Source organism: Blennius ocellaris (genome assembly GCF_963422515.1).
Source record: "Blennius ocellaris genome assembly, chromosome: 4".
NCBI classification, from domain to species: domain Eukaryota; kingdom Metazoa; phylum Chordata; class Actinopteri; order Blenniiformes; family Blenniidae; genus Blennius; species Blennius ocellaris.
The window spans coordinates 14,490,350-14,509,033 of NC_137653.1; the positions used below are offsets into that span (position 1 = coordinate 14,490,350).

At 44.1% G+C, this 18,684-nt stretch overlaps 2 protein-coding genes across 2 annotated transcripts in view; one reads left to right on the forward strand and one right to left on the reverse strand.

The window, feature by feature from the left end:
* LOC308129298 (low-density lipoprotein receptor-related protein 1-like) overlaps window positions 1-18,684 on the reverse strand; it is an 88,413-nt gene that overhangs the window by 8,963 nt on the left and 60,766 nt on the right. The window contains exons 32-68 of the mRNA XM_080495177.1: window positions 18,272-18,366; window positions 18,010-18,159; window positions 17,646-17,786; window positions 17,327-17,452; window positions 17,078-17,209; window positions 16,804-16,938; window positions 15,982-16,111; window positions 15,742-15,868; window positions 15,495-15,646; window positions 15,245-15,369; window positions 14,702-15,076; window positions 10,852-11,041; window positions 10,543-10,747; window positions 10,245-10,437; window positions 8,794-8,919; window positions 7,865-7,993; window positions 7,654-7,773; window positions 7,451-7,564; window positions 7,196-7,345; window positions 6,793-6,915; window positions 6,584-6,700; window positions 5,880-6,008; window positions 4,669-4,791; window positions 4,421-4,561; window positions 3,885-4,072; window positions 3,595-3,778; window positions 3,428-3,513; window positions 3,203-3,322; window positions 2,806-2,993; window positions 2,452-2,657; window positions 2,174-2,362; window positions 1,931-2,079; window positions 1,741-1,834; window positions 1,545-1,661; window positions 1,338-1,457; window positions 522-644; window positions 8-133 (exon numbers count right to left, since the gene is read on the reverse strand). Coding sequence (XP_080351303.1) covers window positions 8-133; window positions 522-644; window positions 1,338-1,457; window positions 1,545-1,661; window positions 1,741-1,834; window positions 1,931-2,079; window positions 2,174-2,362; window positions 2,452-2,657; window positions 2,806-2,993; window positions 3,203-3,322; window positions 3,428-3,513; window positions 3,595-3,778; window positions 3,885-4,072; window positions 4,421-4,561; window positions 4,669-4,791; window positions 5,880-6,008; window positions 6,584-6,700; window positions 6,793-6,915; window positions 7,196-7,345; window positions 7,451-7,564; window positions 7,654-7,773; window positions 7,865-7,993; window positions 8,794-8,919; window positions 10,245-10,437; window positions 10,543-10,747; window positions 10,852-11,041; window positions 14,702-15,076; window positions 15,245-15,369; window positions 15,495-15,646; window positions 15,742-15,868; window positions 15,982-16,111; window positions 16,804-16,938; window positions 17,078-17,209; window positions 17,327-17,452; window positions 17,646-17,786; window positions 18,010-18,159; window positions 18,272-18,366 — 5,438 coding nt within the window. The remainder of the gene's footprint in view (window positions 1-7; window positions 134-521; window positions 645-1,337; window positions 1,458-1,544; window positions 1,662-1,740; window positions 1,835-1,930; window positions 2,080-2,173; window positions 2,363-2,451; window positions 2,658-2,805; window positions 2,994-3,202; window positions 3,323-3,427; window positions 3,514-3,594; window positions 3,779-3,884; window positions 4,073-4,420; window positions 4,562-4,668; window positions 4,792-5,879; window positions 6,009-6,583; window positions 6,701-6,792; window positions 6,916-7,195; window positions 7,346-7,450; window positions 7,565-7,653; window positions 7,774-7,864; window positions 7,994-8,793; window positions 8,920-10,244; window positions 10,438-10,542; window positions 10,748-10,851; window positions 11,042-14,701; window positions 15,077-15,244; window positions 15,370-15,494; window positions 15,647-15,741; window positions 15,869-15,981; window positions 16,112-16,803; window positions 16,939-17,077; window positions 17,210-17,326; window positions 17,453-17,645; window positions 17,787-18,009; window positions 18,160-18,271; window positions 18,367-18,684) is intronic.
* LOC308129054 (somatostatin receptor type 5-like) lies at window positions 13,081-14,106 on the forward strand (the record flags this gene model as incomplete). The annotated part of the gene is made up of 1 exon (XM_080494808.1): window positions 13,081-14,106. One exon carries the CDS (start codon window positions 13,081-13,083, stop codon window positions 14,104-14,106), a length of 1,026 nt encoding a protein of 341 aa, XP_080350934.1.

Here is an 18,684-nt window from a genome sequence, read left to right on the forward strand (position 1 = left end):
TCCTTACCGCACTCCTCCTTGGGTTCATCTGAAGCATCGCCACAGTCGTCCTCGCCATCACACTTCCAGCGTGCCGGGATGCAGCGCCCCGAGTCTTTGCAGCGGAACTCATCCACACCGCAAGTCATTTGAGCTGCAACAAAGAGGATTTAGTGGATTAAATATCAAGCCAGGAGACATGACGACAATACAGCTTTATTCACTCTCCACAAAACCATCAATTTGTGTGTCATATTTTATTGATGTTACTGGAGTGAGTTCTGATTTAAAAATGATCACCTGAACAAATGACATGGTGAATAATGGCAAACTAAGCGAAAGCAGTCAACTCTCATACACCAAGAAGTTTAAATAATTCCATTTAAAGTCGAGTTTCAGTTTTCATTTGATGCTGACATTCACAACTCAACATCAACATAAATTCCACTGCAATAAAATTGGTTCTGGAAAATAGCCAGAGCAGAGATGCTCCTGGTGAACGGCAGTGCTGTGTAGTGCCGTAATGAAAAGTCTCGTCTTACTGCAGTTTGCAGGCTCATCTGATCCATCCACACAGTCGTTGTCTCTGTCACATACCCACACCCGTGGGATGCAGCGTTTCGTGATGGCACACTGGAACTGGTTGGGCGCACACGTTACCTCCGCTGCACAGAAAGACTCTTGTCAAATAACTCTACATTAAGAAAAATTACGACTTGGCAACACACAAAAGGCGAAATGAATTACATGACATGTCAATTTTGCAATTTTTATCGCCTTGCAGTTAAAAGGTTTAAGTTCATACAATCTCCCTTGGTGGAGAAAGAATGTCCGCAGTAAATGTCATGGCAGTTCCATGGCGCAACGTAATAAAGGAAAGGTCAAAATGGACAGGGCATCAAAATGTTTTGCAATCTTCTATCTGCTCATTAGATTTGAGATACAGTATCCATTCGATTCCTGGCTTGGGGCTTTCATATGTGAAGTTTGCATGTTCTCTCTGTGCATGTGTGGATTTTCTCTGGGTACTCAATTTACAAAGTTTGCAGACAAGAAAAGATATAGGGTAAAGCAGTCTCTCTAAATTGACGAGATGTGAATTTGTGTGTCTATCTATCTATCTATCTATCTATCTATCTATCTATCTATCTATCTATCTATCTATCTATCTATCTATCTATCTATCTATCTATCACCTTGAGCACCCCACCACTCTCAGTTGGCCAGAGTTTCTACAGAGGACTGATGGATTCTCTGAGAACAAAATTATAGATCCCACTTGGAATATTTGGAAGTGCCTTGTCACATCAACAGCTTTGTCACTGCACTTAGCTGGGGGTAATTGCTGGATGACTTACGACAGTCTTTCTCATCCTCTCCCTCTCCACAGTTGTCCTGTCCATTACAGCGGAAGATACCAGGGATGCAGCGGCTGGGGTTACTACATTTAAACTGACTTGGCAAACACACGTGAATATCTGAAAACAAATAAATAATACAATGAGTCAATGACATATTACTTTCCCACATAAATGTAATCGCTCAGTCTATGTCAGTGAATGTACCGCAGTTTGCTTCATCAGAGCTGTCCTGACAGTCATTGTCTCCGTCACAGATGTAGGCCGGGTTGGTGCAGATTCCAGTACCACACTGGAACTGTCCCGGTCTGCACTTAAACTCGGCTGCAAAGAGTATACACAGTGCGTCTTTAAGCGGTGATGAATCAAGAGTTAATACAGTCGGCCTATTAATCTCCCTTACGACAGTCTGCAGGCTCATCTGAGCGGTCTCCACAGTCATCTTCAGTGTCACACTTCCACCAGAAAGGAATGCACTTGTCATTTTTGCAAACAAACTGAACATACAGAAGGATAAAAAAAACAACAAACAAACAGTTATTTTGTTGATATTTCCTGGACACATAAAATAATCCAAGATTCAAGCTATTCACCTGACTTGCAGTGCAGTTGGACAAACACTGTCTGCCATCGGCAGCTAGGTAGAAGTTAGTGGGACATGCGCACTTGTAGCCCCCTCCAGGCGAGAGCAGGCACAGGTTGCTGCAGCCTCCATTGTTTATCTGGCACGGGTGATCTGCCACTGAAGTAGAAGGCAACGAGAGCAATAAAAATCATGACAAAATCAGGGAGAACTCTTTGCGCTGAGTTTGCTATGACACGCGATTTAGTTGTACCTTCAGGCTGACGGTATGGGTGGTAGATGTGGATGTCCATCGGTCTGTGTAAGGTGCTGATCAGCAGGGTCTTGTTGGTCCCCTGCGTCTTGTGAGCTCTGTTGATAGACTTTGTTTCCCAGTCAGTCCAGTACACGTACTCCTCGAACAGCGTCATGGCAAAAATGTGGGGGATGTCCTGAGTCAGAACTGCGAGGGTGCAGGAAGAAACACATTCATTCCTGAAGCAACGACTATGAAGGTGCATGAAGACACTTTATTGTGTGTGAGTGTTATACCTATGTGTCTGTTGGTTCCATCCAGGCTTGCAAATGCAATGTAGTCTTCCCGTGCATCAGCCCAGTAGATGCGGTCATTGACAAAGTCTAGCGTCAGACCGTTAGGCCAGGTGATCTTATCCTCGACGATGACACTCCTGTTGGTGCCATCCATTCCAACCCTCCCAATGTGGGGGGTGTCCCCCCAGTCAGACCAGTACAAGTATCTGTTTAGGACATCCTGGGTCAGTTATATGAACCAATCTGATAAAGCCACAATTAGAAATTCACAGGGAGTGAAACATCTCCCATCTATCAACAATACAATTTTGTGTTATTTGGTGTTTTTAAAAAGTCTGGTAATTTGACTCTTACCCATAGCGTACATCCACAGCCACAGCACGAGGCTCCCTCAGGCCACTGTTGACCAGAACTGTCCGGTACGCTCCGTTGAGTTTAGACACCTCGATAGTGTCCCGTCCCTTATCACACCAGTACAGGTTTCCTCCCACCCAGTCGACTGCGAGACCATCTGGGTTGCTGAGGGATGTGCGGTGCAGAACCTGACAAAGAAATAAGGAGTGTGAACTTTCTGGTTCTCTCTCACGATGAAGGATCTAACTTTGTCTCCTCAGGCTTTTTGCACATGCACAAACTCAATCATGAAGATTGAAGATTGAAGATTTGTTTTAAATGTGGCTTTCATCATGTTTTATGTGAATATTTTACCGTACCCTTATCTTCTTCAGACAAGACACACTGCCACACTGACCTGAACATCGCTGCCATTGATGTGCATGCGCCGGATCATGCTGCCCTGAGTGGTAACATCTGTCCAATAAATCATCTGCTCGCGGATGTCGAAATCCAGAGCCACGGCATTATTCAAGCCCTGTCAAACCACAGGAGCGGCATTAGTGTTGAGATGACAACAAAAGCCCTGCATGATGGGCTGCAGGATTTTTCCAAGCACATCAAAAGAACTGCAAGGCCTCACCTGTTTGAGTAAAGTGTAGTTCGAGCCATCTAAATTGAGCTTCCTCAGGTAATACCGGTTGGCAAAGATGAGGAAAGGTTCCTCATCTGCAGGGAGGCAGACATCATATATGAGTGGATTTATTTTAAACACTTTACTGGATGTTATTAATCTGTCATGTTTCTTACCCGAAGTGGATTTGCATATTGTGGGGTTCTCGGGGCTAAGCTGGAAACCCTCCACACACAGACAGTGGAAACTGCCATGTGTGTTGATGCAGCGCTGCGTGCAGGGATAAGTGCTTGTGCATTCATCTATGTCGACACACGTCTTTCCATCATCCTTTAGACGGAAGCCAGGGTGGCATCGACACTGCGGGAGAGCGGAGCACAGAGCAGGTAAAGCCACAGTCCACGCTGCTGCATTTACTTATCGATTACTCGTGAAATCAGAACACGACTTCACGTTGTTTCCTTACCTTGAATCCTATTTTCAGGTCTTCACAGAGCTGCGAGCAGCCACTCAGTTTGCTGTTCAGGCATTCATTAATAAAGCAATTCAGCTCATCGGAGCCATCGCCGCAGTCGTCTTTATGGTCACAGAGCAATGTCTCATTGATGCAGTTTCCATTATTGCAGGTGTACGCAGTGTCATTGCATTTCTTCTCTGTTCCATCAAATCAAGTAATGAAATGTGAAACAAAAACGAGAAAATCAGACACAATTTCACAACCGTTTTTCAACTGTTGACAGTTTAGTTCACTGGTATTGGTATACTATTCCTCTTTCTGTTTAGAAATATAGTCACATTTGATAGAAAATACCTGTAATGTGTGAGCCTTGTGTATGATGATGGCCATGCTGTATTTATGCTATACTGGTATCTCGCTTCTTCGTCGAGCTGCATTTTTTTATTTTTTACCTCATCATGCACTCAGGCTACTTTATGAGAATGAGATCTAAAAAAGAACTGTCTGAAAAGTTAAATCCAAAGGTGTGTCTGTGGGCATCTCACCTGGTCCAAGGCAGTGTAGATTTTTTGGTGCTTCATCTGAGTGATCATGGCAGTCAAAGTCTCCATCGCACTCCCACGAACTTTGAATGAGACAGCGACCGTTAGCGCAGCGGAACTCGTTGGGTCCACACGTCGGATACTCTGGCAGTGAGAAAAAGCTCTAATTGTTATAAACAATAGAGAGCAGGAGGAGGACACAGCTTTTCAAACTGCCCCTGTCAGGACCGAGAGGTCACCGGTCCACTTACCACACTCCTGGGACTCATCGGAGCCGTCGCTGCAGTCGTTGTCGTGGTCACACACAAAGTGCTTGGGGATACACTGCCGGTTCTGGCACATGAACTCGTCGTTGCTGCATGTGTTGTTGAAAACTGAGGCCATAAAAATATTTGGTGAGAGAATCACACAATCTTCTTTGATGATCACGTGTTGAAGCATATATCTTCTTCGTGTCTTTATCTTACAAGGTAAGTGGTACTAATCACACTGCACGTCTTTACTAGATTCAGAATGACAGGGTGCTGTATTCTCGATGCTTTTAAAACAGTAAAAGTACAGGATATTGGTCTTAAAATGAGGCGTGGCGACATGTTTCAAGTCATGAAATTGTGTTTTCTTGTTCTTTTAAGGCTGAACAGTAGATGCACGGTGTGCCCCACATGTAAGGGTGGATTTGTTTCTTTGTTCACTTCTCTATAGCAGGTCTTACTGTATGCGATAGACTATCTCTTCAAAACAGTAAAATTGTCTAGATTTACATACATTTCAAATCAGACTTTAAGTACGTAAATAATTAAATTAATCACTCGTTTATTAGTTGTCAGGACGTCCCCAGTAGTGTATTTTCCTTCACCCTACACAGATGACTGACTTTTACAAGTCAGGGGATGTGGTGCACTGGTTTGTTAATCGGTTCAAACTTATATTTATATCCTGTAGCTACTGACTAGATTTGGCATGTGCACATGATACAACCATAAATCCTGTTGTTAAAAGTAAAACAAATAAAATAAAATACCATAAGACACCCATGTATTAATCAGTAATATGGACCTTAAGACTTCTGGAATAAACCATCTAATCACCAGTACGCAAAACATTTTAAACATGCGTCTCTTTGTACTCCAGAAAACTCACAGTAATACTGAAGACCAGGTAAAGCAGCAGTCATCTCAGAAAAAGGAGCTAAATCACCCACTTATTGCACATTTTCTGACAGTTTGACAGCCAAAACATGAAAATGTGCTAAAAGAGTGTTGAATATTTGTGAAAACTGAGAGACTTTAATTAATGATATATATCATAAGTTAAGTCAGTACAACATCTTTGTATGAAACACAGGTTTATCTGTGCAAATTATCAAGCAGTAAATTTGGAAAGTGCTTCGCTTTGTTAAAATCAGACCACTGAAGTTGTCAAACCTTATGTATTTCTAAATGTTTGTTTATTTTCCACTCACCACAGCCAGCTTTGACGCTCTCGTCAGCTCCATCCGGACAGTCTTTGTCACCGTCGCACTTCCACCGTTGAGGGATGCACATGTGTGACCCGGGGCACTGGAAAGCCTCCGGACTACAGGTTTTAGCCTCTGTGGTGGAAATACATATTCAAACAGAGGTAATCATGCCTGTTAGTGATCTGTTGTTTAGTGCATCTTTCAGAGTAATTCAACGGCAAGTTTTTGTACGAATAGCATTGTTTGAGTTGCTGTGGCACTAAAGAATGTGACTCTAGATATGAATGCATGAGAAATGTCAAGCCTCTGATCCAGCAGTTCTTAAAGGCTTCCTCTGGAGGAGCTTAAGGGTGACTGCAGTCTGCCCTTTCCCAGCAGGATTTTTGACTTTTTTATTACTTCCTATGATAACCAATTTTTTTAGAATAATAATATTTAAGGTAAAATACATTAGGGAGTCCAGCATTGAATTACAAAATTATGCAACACCGTTCAAGCTATGTGAGCGGAAGGGCTCATCTTCCAATACTTTGATAATCTCTACTATAAAGCAGAGGGTATCAAAATATAACCCCAGACACTCTTACATGTTCAATAATTCCAGGCTGGGTTTATCTCCCTGCAGAATTAACTTCTGTCCTCATGAATGTATCAATAACAGTTTCCCATTCAGTGGATTCGACTAACAGTTTGTGCAGAACACTCACTGCACTTGGTGTCCTCGTCACTGCCATCACCACAGTCGTCCGCTCCATCGCACACCCACCGGGTGGGAATGCAGCGGTGGTTTCCACACTCGAACTGGGTGGCTGAGCAGAACTTGTCTGGACGACCGGAGAGAAAACATAAAGTGAATGACGCAGGCACCAACAAAAGGTGATGGTCTGCTGCGCTGGCCTCTGGTATCTGAACTTACCGCAGTGAGCCTCGTCTGCACCGTTTTCACAGTCGTTCTCCTTATCACAAGTCCAGCTCATAGGGATGCAACGTCCACTGGGACAGGCAAAGAAGGGCGTGGGGCACTTTGTTTTTCCACTCCCTGGCAGAATGCAAGAAATATGGTGGGTTTAAGAGACAAAAATCAAAAGGTTTATCCAGAATGAAGAACAAATTTAATTTACATTGTAATCCTCTTCAAGGAGAATCAAATACTGAACGATAATCTAATGCATGAAAACATTCATTGTTTTTGTTTTTTGTTTTTCTTCCTTTTGGCAAAATTCAAATAGGTATTCTTGCTCTAATGCATTTGTGAAGAAAAAATTACCCCCCCCCCCAACACTTCATGTACTTTTGGCTCTGAGATGTTATTAAAATACCTGGGCAATTTCTTTCATCTGAGAAGTCTCCGCAGTCGTTTGCTCCGTCACAGAGCCATGAAGGTGCATAGCAGAGTGTGGTGAACTCGCACTTCTGAAATGTCACTCCCTTCACTCCCAGGTGGAAGTAACTGGAACAGTCAGTGGCAGCTTAACAAAGAGAACAGCACAACTTCAAACCACAGCCTCGGGGCAAAGTGTTGACTGTTGCGTCGAGTTCAATTATTCTGATGGAGACGATAGATTTCAACTCACTGCAGTTCATCTCATCGCTGGCGTCCTCGCAGTCCACTTTCTGGTTGCACTTGCTAGAGTTGGTAATGCAGCTGCCGTCCCTGCACTGGAACTGATCAACTGAGCACAGTGTGGCTGAGACAAGGAGGAAGAAATGGTGTTTTTTTAAAATACCGGGCATTTAGGATTAACCAATGAGGAGGAAGGTATCTGACTGGACTCACTGTTACAGAAGAGTTCATCAGAATTGTCCCCACAGTCATCCTGCCCGTTGCACCAAGAGCTGTGCCTCACACAGCGGCCATTCACACATCGTCGGTAACCTTTCTTACATACTCGGTTGGCTGTGAACCAGACAACATGGATTCCAATTACAAATATCAACAAGAAGAATTTGGCTGAGAGGGTATTGACAGAGAAAACGAGTCCACTCACCACAGTAGGACTGCTTTTCATCAGACTTGTCCTTGCAGTGAGCCATGCCATCACAAGTCAGAGTGTAGTTGACACAGTCTCCGTTCCCACACTCAAACTCGTCAATGTTGTTGCATGTCGTGTTGAGTGCTGAAAAGGACACAAAAAGGCACTCAGACCCCAAGCTGATGAACCATGAGAAGATTTTCGGTGCCGTTTCAGACTCATTATAATGTTCAAAAAGTCGACCAGAGCAAATGGTTCACGGCAAAATAAACTTCCATTCCGAGTTATCGCGTCATGGCCACAGCTGTCGATGAATGGCCTCAACATTGCCCCAATCTTGTTTTTATCAAGACAAAGGGTGAATCAAAGGTGACTAGGTTAAGAGAGGAAGTGTGTGGGGAAGTCTGTTAGATCTCTTTCTGTCTTTGTCAAAACCTGGTGGAACCTCTACACCTGTGGATGAGTCTGCTTTTGAGTTCAGCCTTGATCGCTGACAGAATCCTTCAGAAGTTTGAGTACCGAGGAAAACCACCAGTGCCGTTTTAAAGGCCAGCACAGACCACTAAAAATACTAACTGTGGCAATTCAGGGGCTGCAACCTTCAAAGTTTCTTAATCTCCAGAGGACAGGTAAGTCCCGTAATGCGGGGGAAAATTAAAAAAAAAATAAAAATGGGCAAAATGCTTCAATCTTTTGGATGCTTGAGATGGTTCATTCCGCACCACTAATATTACATTCACAATACATTTAGGTTTGTCTGGTTATTACTGTTCGCTGGATTGAATTGATACATAACTCCTGATGTTTAGAGCAGTTTGTGATCTGTTATAAAATACTGTTTCTAACAAATTAGTTTTTATTTTTACATAATTACCTCCCTACTATCTAGACAAAGTTTTGAATCCAGTCTTGTCTTTGTTTTGTCAGTGCTGTTTTTGTATTACCTATGCAGGTGTTGTCTTCCAAAAGTTTCCTGTCACCCCGACAGCTGCAGTTGACTCTTCCCTCTGAGGTCAGCAGACACAGGTCCTGACATCCTCCATTGTTAACACGACACAAGGAGAACTCACCTGCGCAGACAAGAGGAAAGGTCAGACACACAAAACCAGCACAAAGATTCTGACCTCGGGTCCAACCTTCAGACACACAAACATACAGTATTCAGCCCACGTGTGCATTCACATCAGCAGAGAGCCATGCCTGCCTAAATGTAGCGATGGCTCTGCCTCAGTTGAATGCATAATTCAATATGACTTAAACTAAATAGGATTTGCAGCTGTTAGAGCAGGCTCTCGCCTTGCATGGTTGCTGTGGGCAGTGAAGTGTGAGAGAGTTTACTGAAGGCGCGAACCAGAGGGAGAAAATAAGGCGGAGGGAAAATCCATTGATTTAAAAGGATATGGAGGCATAGAGATGTAAAGCCAAATTTCAAAAAGGAGAAAAAAGCTCACATAAAAACAACTAATTTTACGACTTTACAAGGCATTCATGGACAATCTTAGAGACATCACAACATTCCTCCTCGGTGCAGGGTGGATTGTGCCGGGGCTTTAAAAGCTGGTAGAGTAGGAGAAGGTGTGATCCAAACCAGCCAACTCAAGATTCAAGATTCTGAGAAATGGCAAAGTGGAGGAAGAGGTTTAACATCAGAGGTGGAACCATAACCATATACCATAACCAAGAGTTGAGAGACTTTGGGCAGCAGCCTAAAGGTCTGGAACCACATTGCAGCCACAACCTTGTGACCTAACATCTTCTTTTTGTCTGAATCCACCAAACAATCTGTGCTGCTGGACTTCAGTCCAGTTGAGAGATTGTTCGGAGAAAGCCTTTGAAATAAAAGTCAACAAGTGTGTGGGGGGCTGGTCACCGACTTTCAGCAAGCTGGATGGAAAGCAGTGTGTTTCCCTTCGGGAACTTGAGTGCAGGCGATCTGCAACATGAGAGCTTTCACTATTCTGGATATCAAAAGAGCCATCTGCAGTACCACTGAAGCAGCTGGGACAGCCACAACATCATGTGGACACAGACTGGGTACCAGGAGGATGTATCACGTTGCTGAGGATAATAACAACAACGTTTGTATTTTTTAAACACTGTCCTCGACTCCAGTTGTTTTCAAAAGCACAATATGAATACACAGCTAATCTTTTTGAAACACTCAATCTATTTGTTCTATTTTTACAACTAAATTTCTTTCTCAGGTTTTAAAGAAAAGCGTTACTTTTGTATTGATGTGTCGAATCATCAACATCAAGAGAAAACATTAAAAACCTATTTTTGACCGAGCTTGGCAACAGTGCCCATGTAGATGATATGAACATCATACCACAGCTCAAACAACTACTTCAGTCTTTCATTCTGTGTAAAAAACAAACAAAAAAACCAAACTCACAGCTATTGGTGTCGTTGGCCACTGCGATGATACCCATTGGCTGCTGAGGGATGTCGGCACGCAGCACCTTCATGTCTCCACCTGTGTATTTGTCGCCCCGAAGCACGGCCCTCCTCACCCAGTCAGTCCAAAAGATGTAGTCTCCATACACAGCCAGGCCAAAAGGATGGACAGGCTCATTTTTCAACACCACCTATACAGAAAAGAAATCCCAATTTTTTTTGAGAAGATTCAAGGGACGAGTAAACACGTGGCTGTTATCAGACACAATCCTACAAGTTCTAGTTTTGTCACTCACATAGCGCCGAGTGCCGTCATACTCGCAGCGCTCAATCTTGTCCAGAGTGGCATCAGAGAAGTAAAGTTTCTCAGCACGGTGGTCTATGGCGAGGCCATTAGGTGTTCGGATATCTGTGCCGATGATCACAATGACGTTGGAGCCAGACAGTGTGGCCCGCATGATGCTGGGAGACTGCTCGTTCCAGTTGGTCCAAAACATTAGGCTGCAGGGTGAATGGGGGGGGGGGGGGGGGAGTCAGTTGACTGGGTGTGAGATAAGAGGGGGAATCAGCGTCTGTGCTGCATGCAAATGGTTCATGAGACTAACCTCTGACACTCATCGAGGACAAAAGCCCTCGGGTGGTCATCTCCTGACATGCTGACCACGGTGTGGCGGTCAACAGCTCCCCAGCGGCTCTGATCCACAGTGTGGCGGGTGATAGTTGATGTAGTGTAGCTAGTCCAATATAACATATCCCAGCCCCGGTGGTATGCCAACCCCTCCACGGAGCCCACATCTGAAAAAGACAGGATTGGGTAAAGATCATTAAAGAATACATAGAAGAAATTGGGGGGGGGGGCACAATAGTCCTGTTTTGCATCAGTGTGGCTCTTCTGGCAGCAGCTCAGTGTTGGCAGTCTGCTGTATTTCAGCAGAGTCGGGGCCCTGGACATGACAGCTTGCTATTAATGACCAAGAACTCTGTGTGGTTCAATGCTTCTATCCAGCAAATTGCTCAGTAAAAAGGTCACAATAACAGTTACCAGCTAGCATATTACTTTCCTTCCCACAGCATCATCAACAGATTAGAGGCAAGAGGTCTTTTCTCTGCTCAATGGCCTTGAAATGAGTAAGAAGTTGTGAGGGTAGCCAGAGGATGGAGAGTCGGCCAAAATGGAGGAACACAAAGTTCCGGAGCAGAAGATCAGGAACATCTACTCTGTGAGTGACAAGCAGCACATGCACACAAAAATACTTTGAGTTACTCATTTAGAAGTCTGGTCACCTCAATTCCAAAAAAGAAACCGTATTAATCACCTCATACTTAATGTTATGCAACTAAAGAGATAAAAGACATCACAGTAGAGAGCATTGGATAAAAGATCAGAAAAGTTCACCACCAGGTGGGACACTTTGAACCACACCTCAATACCTCCACATCCTGGACATTAATCATCATTTGTTCACTGCCTGCTATGTGACTCAGAATGAAGCACTGGGACTTCTAAACTGCGTGGAGCTATGCGGCATGTACAAAACATCTCCTCTCTGCTTGTGCGCTCATAAATCAATGCCCTAAGAATCGATGCAGAATAACATGAAATCCATTCACCCCATTTCCTCTTTTCTCCGGAGCTGTTAATGAATTGTAAATCTCTAGCTTGCAGCACCCGCTCCTCAAAGTCTTGCGTTTTACTTCAGTTTACCTTCAAATTGTTGTTGACCTAAGCCGATCTGGATTTCTGTACGCCTGTGCTCGTTGTTTGCAACAATATAGATAAGCATAAATCATAGCTCTTAAGCTCAGGTGGTTCTCCTGACAGTGATTTTATTGCAGTAGATGCGATAGCAGCTCAGTGCTTGCTATCAGCCAGGCAGTCAATAATTACCCTGATTCAAAAGGCAAATACTATTCCACTCTGTCTCTTTGTGTGAAAACTGTATCCCTGTATGCTTTATTTGAGTGCGTGTGTGTGTTTACGTGTGTGTTTAGGGACAGCACTTCCAGATAATGTACTGATCCTTTTACAAAAACAGAAGACACAATGGAGCATGGGAAAAAAAGTATGTTCAGCCTCATTAGGCCCTCCCACAGTGAGCTGCTGGCCGGCCCATCTCTGTCCTGCTCTATCGCAATCACTCCAGAGTTCACCCACCGTTTACTTAGTTTTATTCTCTCACAGCTCTGCCTTCCAACTCTGCAACCCCTTGTGAGTTTCAGGAGATCCCTCTCTCGGAGCCGGGGGGATTACTGATTGTAGACTGACGAGCGCCTTCTCTGATTGAGATGTCACGGGGAGCAGCCACCTGCTCTGAGGTAACAGGAAGTCTTTTACGTACCAGTGTTCACTCACCCTTAGGAGTTAAATGGAATAGAAGAATTGGAAACTGCAGAAGCTAAGAAATCATGGGTGTCTTTACTTCACGGGAGGATTTTTTTTCATGATAATCTCTTCTCTCTCACAGCCCCCCCTCCATTCAATACGAGCTGGAGCTGCCTGTGAGCTTTAAATGAGGAATTTGGCCGGAGTTATATCATCCTAATGTAATTGATAAAACATGGGTGGGAGCATGAATTGAACGATAGTTTTATTTGATATTTTTTGAACATGTACGTATTCTAACTATTACCTTTAGTCCTCGTTGAGTCACGTTAATGTGAAGTAACCTGACGTTCTGCGTGATGGTATTTCTGAGTGTAACGATGTTGACCCACAGTATGTGTAATTATTTCCACACGCATGATCAGTATTTTTATGACTGGCTTGAGTATATTGACCCTACAAGAGGCTACTGTGTTTTAACAGCAGCAGAATGATGAGAACTGAAGACAGGATGCTGCTGGAGAATGCTACCGGCTCAGAGGATCTTCTCAGCAACAGTACTGAGCTGGGCAAAGTGGAGCAGGTCCTAGTTCCTGTTCTAGATGCAGTAATTCTGGTGCTGGGAGTTGGTGGACAGACCATGGTGATGGTCATCTTGTGTGGACGACGGAGGAAAGGGTGCGGTGGGACGGGACAGTCTCTTCAGAGCTCTGTGACAGGTACTGGGACAGACATACTGCTGCTGGCTCTGAGTGCTGCAGACCTGCTTTTGCTCTCTGTTCTTCCCTTTCACTCAGCTGCAGTAGCGTTGCAGCACTGGCCATTTGGGGACTTTATGTGTCGTCTGGTGAGCTTCTTGGGATCGGCTTGTTCGTCGGCCAGCGTCTTCACTCTTGCTGTACTGGCTGTGTCTCGCTACTTGACTGTAGTGAAGCCCACCAGGGCATACTACCTCCTCTCCTCTCGCAGAGTGTCAATAGTTGCTGCACTTATTTGGGTCCCAGCCTGCAGCCTCGCCGCCCCCCAGCTGGTTTTCCGCTCTGTGCAAATTCCACGTGAAGTCACCGACGGCGCCACTTGCTTTCTTTTCTTTGATCACCAAGAACAGCTGATTTATGGATTGTTTCTCTTCCTCGTGGGCTTCTTACTTCCACTCATTACCATTGCAGTGGCCTACAGCAGCATCTACGTGTTTCTATGGAGAAGTCAACACGCCGGGAGGGCCCCTCAAGTGGAGCGCTACCAGAGCAAAGTAACCCAGACGTCAGCCATGCTGGTGCTGGCTTTTACTGTATGCTGGCTGCCCTCCTACGGCCTGACGCTGGCCTTACTAGCAGACAAAAGCGTAGGAGCCACTGGAACGTCACCACGCTACGGCCCCTTCAGCGTGTTTGCACGCCTCATGGCGACTTCCTCCACAGTGATGAACCCCATCCTCTATGTGCTGATGTCTGAAAAATTCAGACAGGACTTACTGAAACTGTTCAAGAGGGAAAAGAAGAGCGCCAGCGGGGATATAGCTATGGCTGATGGCTGACATTCTTATCACGAGCAACTGACTTTACATAACTGACCATAAACTCCAAAGACGCTGTGAAAATTCAGGCAACTGGGAATTGCAATGAAAGAATTACAAGCTGTGTTATTTAAAGAGGTCTCAATAAAATGTTCACAAATATACTCATGAGGAAACATTGCTCATAGAAACATTAAACATCTGCATACTGGTCTGGTTATTGTACAAAAAAATAAATCAGAGTTTACGGGTTTGTCCGGGAAATTTATGTTGAGAACAGTGGGAGAGATTAACTTGAATCATGCATTCCTTGTAAAACAGATTAAAGTCAAAGTACGACTGTAAAACATTAATCGTGCACCTGTGTTTTGTTGTACTGAGATAAGTTGAATTAAGTTATATCTGTCTATGGGCCTGTTTATGTCGGTTTATGTTCTACTTGGAAAGTGCAGATAAAAAAGGCAATTCCCTCTGTTTCTAGTTTGGCTACAGAAACTGCCTGGTTCTGTTTGGATTTCACCCCATATCAACTAGAGGAGAGTGAATACACAGTAGATAAACACTGGAATAAGCTGGGTGGATGCTGATAACACAGAAAACAAATATAAAAACTCACTCTCTACTACAGTCTTGCGGTCAGATCCGTCGTCGCTGATCTGCTGGATGTTGCCAAAATGGATGTCACTGAAGAAGACGCGGTTTGCTCCTTTTCCTCCACCGCCTCGGTAGTCAAAAGTGAGCGCGATGACATTCTTCATGTGCTCGGGGTCCTCAAATGGCTTTATAGGTGCGTTCAGGTTGTTTTCATCCGAGAGGTGTACGCTCTTCAGTATGGTACGCTCCGAGTAGAGAAGGTAGCCGTCGTAGTCACAACAGCTGCGACCGTCTTCAGCCAGCATGCCATGGGCACAGGCACACGTACGCTGTCCGTTGCCACGGTAAAGACAAAGCTGCTGACACCCACCATTGTTGTCTTTACACACATTTGTTCCTGCAAACATTAAAAAGACATTAAAAAAAGTTTTATATATATATATATATATATATATATATATATATATATATATATATATAGTGTATAGATATTCAGCTTATTTTAAAGAAACTAAACTAAATACTACTTGTATCAAAAAGCATTGCAGAAAATGACTTAGCGTACCTTGCTGTCTGGCCCTGTTGAAGACCTTGATGTCTTTGAGCTGCACCCCAATACCAGTCCTCAGAGACACAGAGTCGGTGGCATTGTCTTTGCTTCCTCTTTTAATGGAGCCGTTCGCATGCGTTCTGGATGACAGAATGGCGAGTGTCATTAAAGAGCAGCTGAAGCCCGCATTGGTAAAAAGGTGTGAATACGTCTCCGTCTCAGCTCATAGGAATGAGCATGAGAGAGAAGGAGGCATATGTCTGACCTGTCACTCCAATAGATGTAGCCCTCAAACACAGACACGGAGAACATGTCCATGTTGTTGTTGGCCAGCACAACCTCCCTGTTTTCTCCAGTTTCCAGGTTAATTCGTTCGATCTTGTCGGTCCTGGCGTCGCACCAGTACAGCAGGCCCTCCTACGAGCACACAGTAATTTAATGGCTGTGATCATATTTCCGCAGTCAGCAATACAAATCCGTGATCTAGACCAGGGCACAGTCTGCTGGGTTACCTCGTAGTCGATGGAAATACCATTGGGCCAGCTGATACTGACATTGACCAAGATGGCCCTCTGAGAGCCATCCAGGCGGGATCGTTCGATGCGGGGGTACTGGCCCCACTCTGTCCAGAACAGGTATCTACAGGCACAAACACACGAAGCTCAGAGATACTTTCCTCATCAATCAGTGCTGAAATTAATTACAGAAGTAGACACTACAGTAAGAGCTTTCTACTGTGAAGTTCTTCTCACCCTTTCTCTGGATTGACAGTGATGGCACGAGGCTTGTCCAGGCCCTGGGAGATCACCACATAGCGGAAAGAGCCGTTCAGTCTGGCCACCTCAATCACGTCGAAGCCCTGGTCTGTCCAATAGATGTTTCCTGAGCAGGACAGAAGAAATACAAATAACTGTTGAAAGATCCTGTGAACATACTTATGTATATAGTCTGGAGCAATTTACCCTGTTTACCCAGACTATTTTTCTTTTACATTAATTTAGCAAGAAGTACATATTCTATCTTCTTTTCTCCAATAACTTTAATTCTCCACGCTTGTCAAGTTTTCTCATTTCGTTCAGCAGGTTCAATTTTCACAATGTGTTTGAAGCAATAAACTTTGCAAAACATGAATCTATTTTCGACCCTGCTTTATCTATTTAAGAGTCCTGGGTTGCTGGATCCCAATCCCAGCTAACAATTTGAAAAGGGGGGATAGATACAAATTCAGAGCATCTGACATTTTAGTGTCAACAACTAGCCTCACATGCGTGTTTCTGAATTGCGAAAAGAAGCAGGAGTATACCCACACACAAATCGACGTGGAGAGAGAGAGAACACGCAAACGTCACAGAAAGAGGAGCCGTAGGGATCCAGTGTATGATATTACAAAGTATAATAATACTACTACTACAATCAAATGATCTATTTTAGTGCAGTGGAGTCTTTAATAATAATTTAACAAAAATAAATAAATATATTCAACGGGCAACATGTTCACTGTATTGAGCCCATCCTGATCATTTGCCGTATTTTACACATCAGCAGTGTTATTTATTTATTATTATTTATTTTACCAGCTATCCAGTCGACGGCGATGCCCTCCACCCTGCCGATGCCATTAGTGACCACATCCTCTCTCCAGGTTTGGTCTCTCTTGGCCCTGCTGATGGTGCTGAGACCCATGTCCACCCAGTAGATTGTGTCATTGTCTGCAGAAACAAGTGAAAACATGTTGGAGTAGGACACGTCAAAACATTTCCACAACTCCACACAACCGAAAATACCCGATGATTAACGTCAAATATGTTCGGAAAATCTTTGAATTTGAAAGAAGGAATAAAAACTTGCCAGCATGGAAATCTATGCCAACAGCGAGAGAGGTGCCCGACACTGGGACGAGGGCATCAGACTTATCTGAGGGGTCTAAAGGAATACCACGTATGCCCTCGTGCACCGAGTACAGCAGGAAGGAGCCCACACCTACAAATCAAAAATTCCTTTTAGCGTTTCAGCAGTTCATTTTACATCACTCTTCAATGCAACGTTGGCTAAAATTAAGAGCACTTTTTTTTTTTTTTTTTTACAAACGTGTTGTACCTTCACAGGACTGCTGCCCTCTGCGCAGGCTGTATCCTGCAGTGCACATGCAGGCTCTGGAAGTTGGAGAGGTGGGGAGACACAGCTGGGAACAGTCTCCATTGTTATTACTACAGAGATTGGTGCCTGGGAACACAAATGCACAATAGAAATCAAAGACACAAACAGATGTGTTTTTAGAGAAACAGCCGTGCAGCCTGTGAAACAGACTTTCAATGAGACAAGGACAAATTTTCTTTCCATTATTTTTGCCAAGCAATTCAACAGGAACAAATGTTGCATAGGGTGATAGAAGAGCATGTGGGAGCCAGCCGTGTACCTTTCTGCACAGTTTCGTTGTAGATTTTCATATGCATCATGGGAGAAGTGCTGTTCCTCAGGATTTTCCAGTTACCACCATCTTTTTTGTCACAAATTCCAATCTGGTCAGTTCCTTGGTCAGCCCACCATAGCTTCTCTCCTGAGGGACACAACACAAAACAAGACGATTCATATTCCCCATTATACCAGCTTTCACAAGCATTTGAACCAAGTTGAAGGCAAATTGAAGGCAAGCACTCGTTTTATAGTGTTATCAGGTCCAGTTCAGTGAAGCTTATCATTACCTCAGTCAGTTCTCTCCAATCAAATCACAATTCTGACTGCTCCTCACTGGATAAAAGTGGCGTTTTGTGGACACTCACCCATGATGGCCAAAGCAGTAGCTTTGGTCAGCTTGCCCTTGACCCCTTCAAGCACCTCCAGCCCAGAGCCGTCTAATTTACATCGGTTAATTGTGCTGTTTCCTGAGCTGATCCAGTACAGCTGCTCAGTATCAAAGTCAATGGAGAGGCCTGGAAAAAACAAAAACAAGTGATGATGTGTAATGGGCTACCCTGCCACTAGAGGGTGCTGTCTCACACATATTAAAAAGGGGAAAAAAAGGAGGCAAAGGGTGCCACTCACCAACAGGGCCTTTCTGGTTGGTGAAGAGGACGCTGCGGTTGTTACCATCTGTGTTGGCCATGCTGATGTTATCCCCATCTGTCCAGTACAGCTTTCTGAAGGCGGCCCACAGAGAGAATCAGTACACACGAGCAAGAGACAGAGAAGATTCAGGATGCCACAAAAAGGGTTTGTTGAAACTTCCTCTGTGCCATATGCACTACAGCGCTCTTCCCTCTGCGGTTGGTTTCCTTATTCAACTTTCCGATTCTTTGTATGCTCTTACAGTAGAAACATGGAAAACATCCCTTTGCATTCCTTCTCTCATATAAATCTAAAGGGAATCTTACTTTCAATAATTCCACAAACTTAGATAATTCATACTGTGTACACAAAATTCCACTTTTCAAACAGAAACAATGGCAGACAGCTCA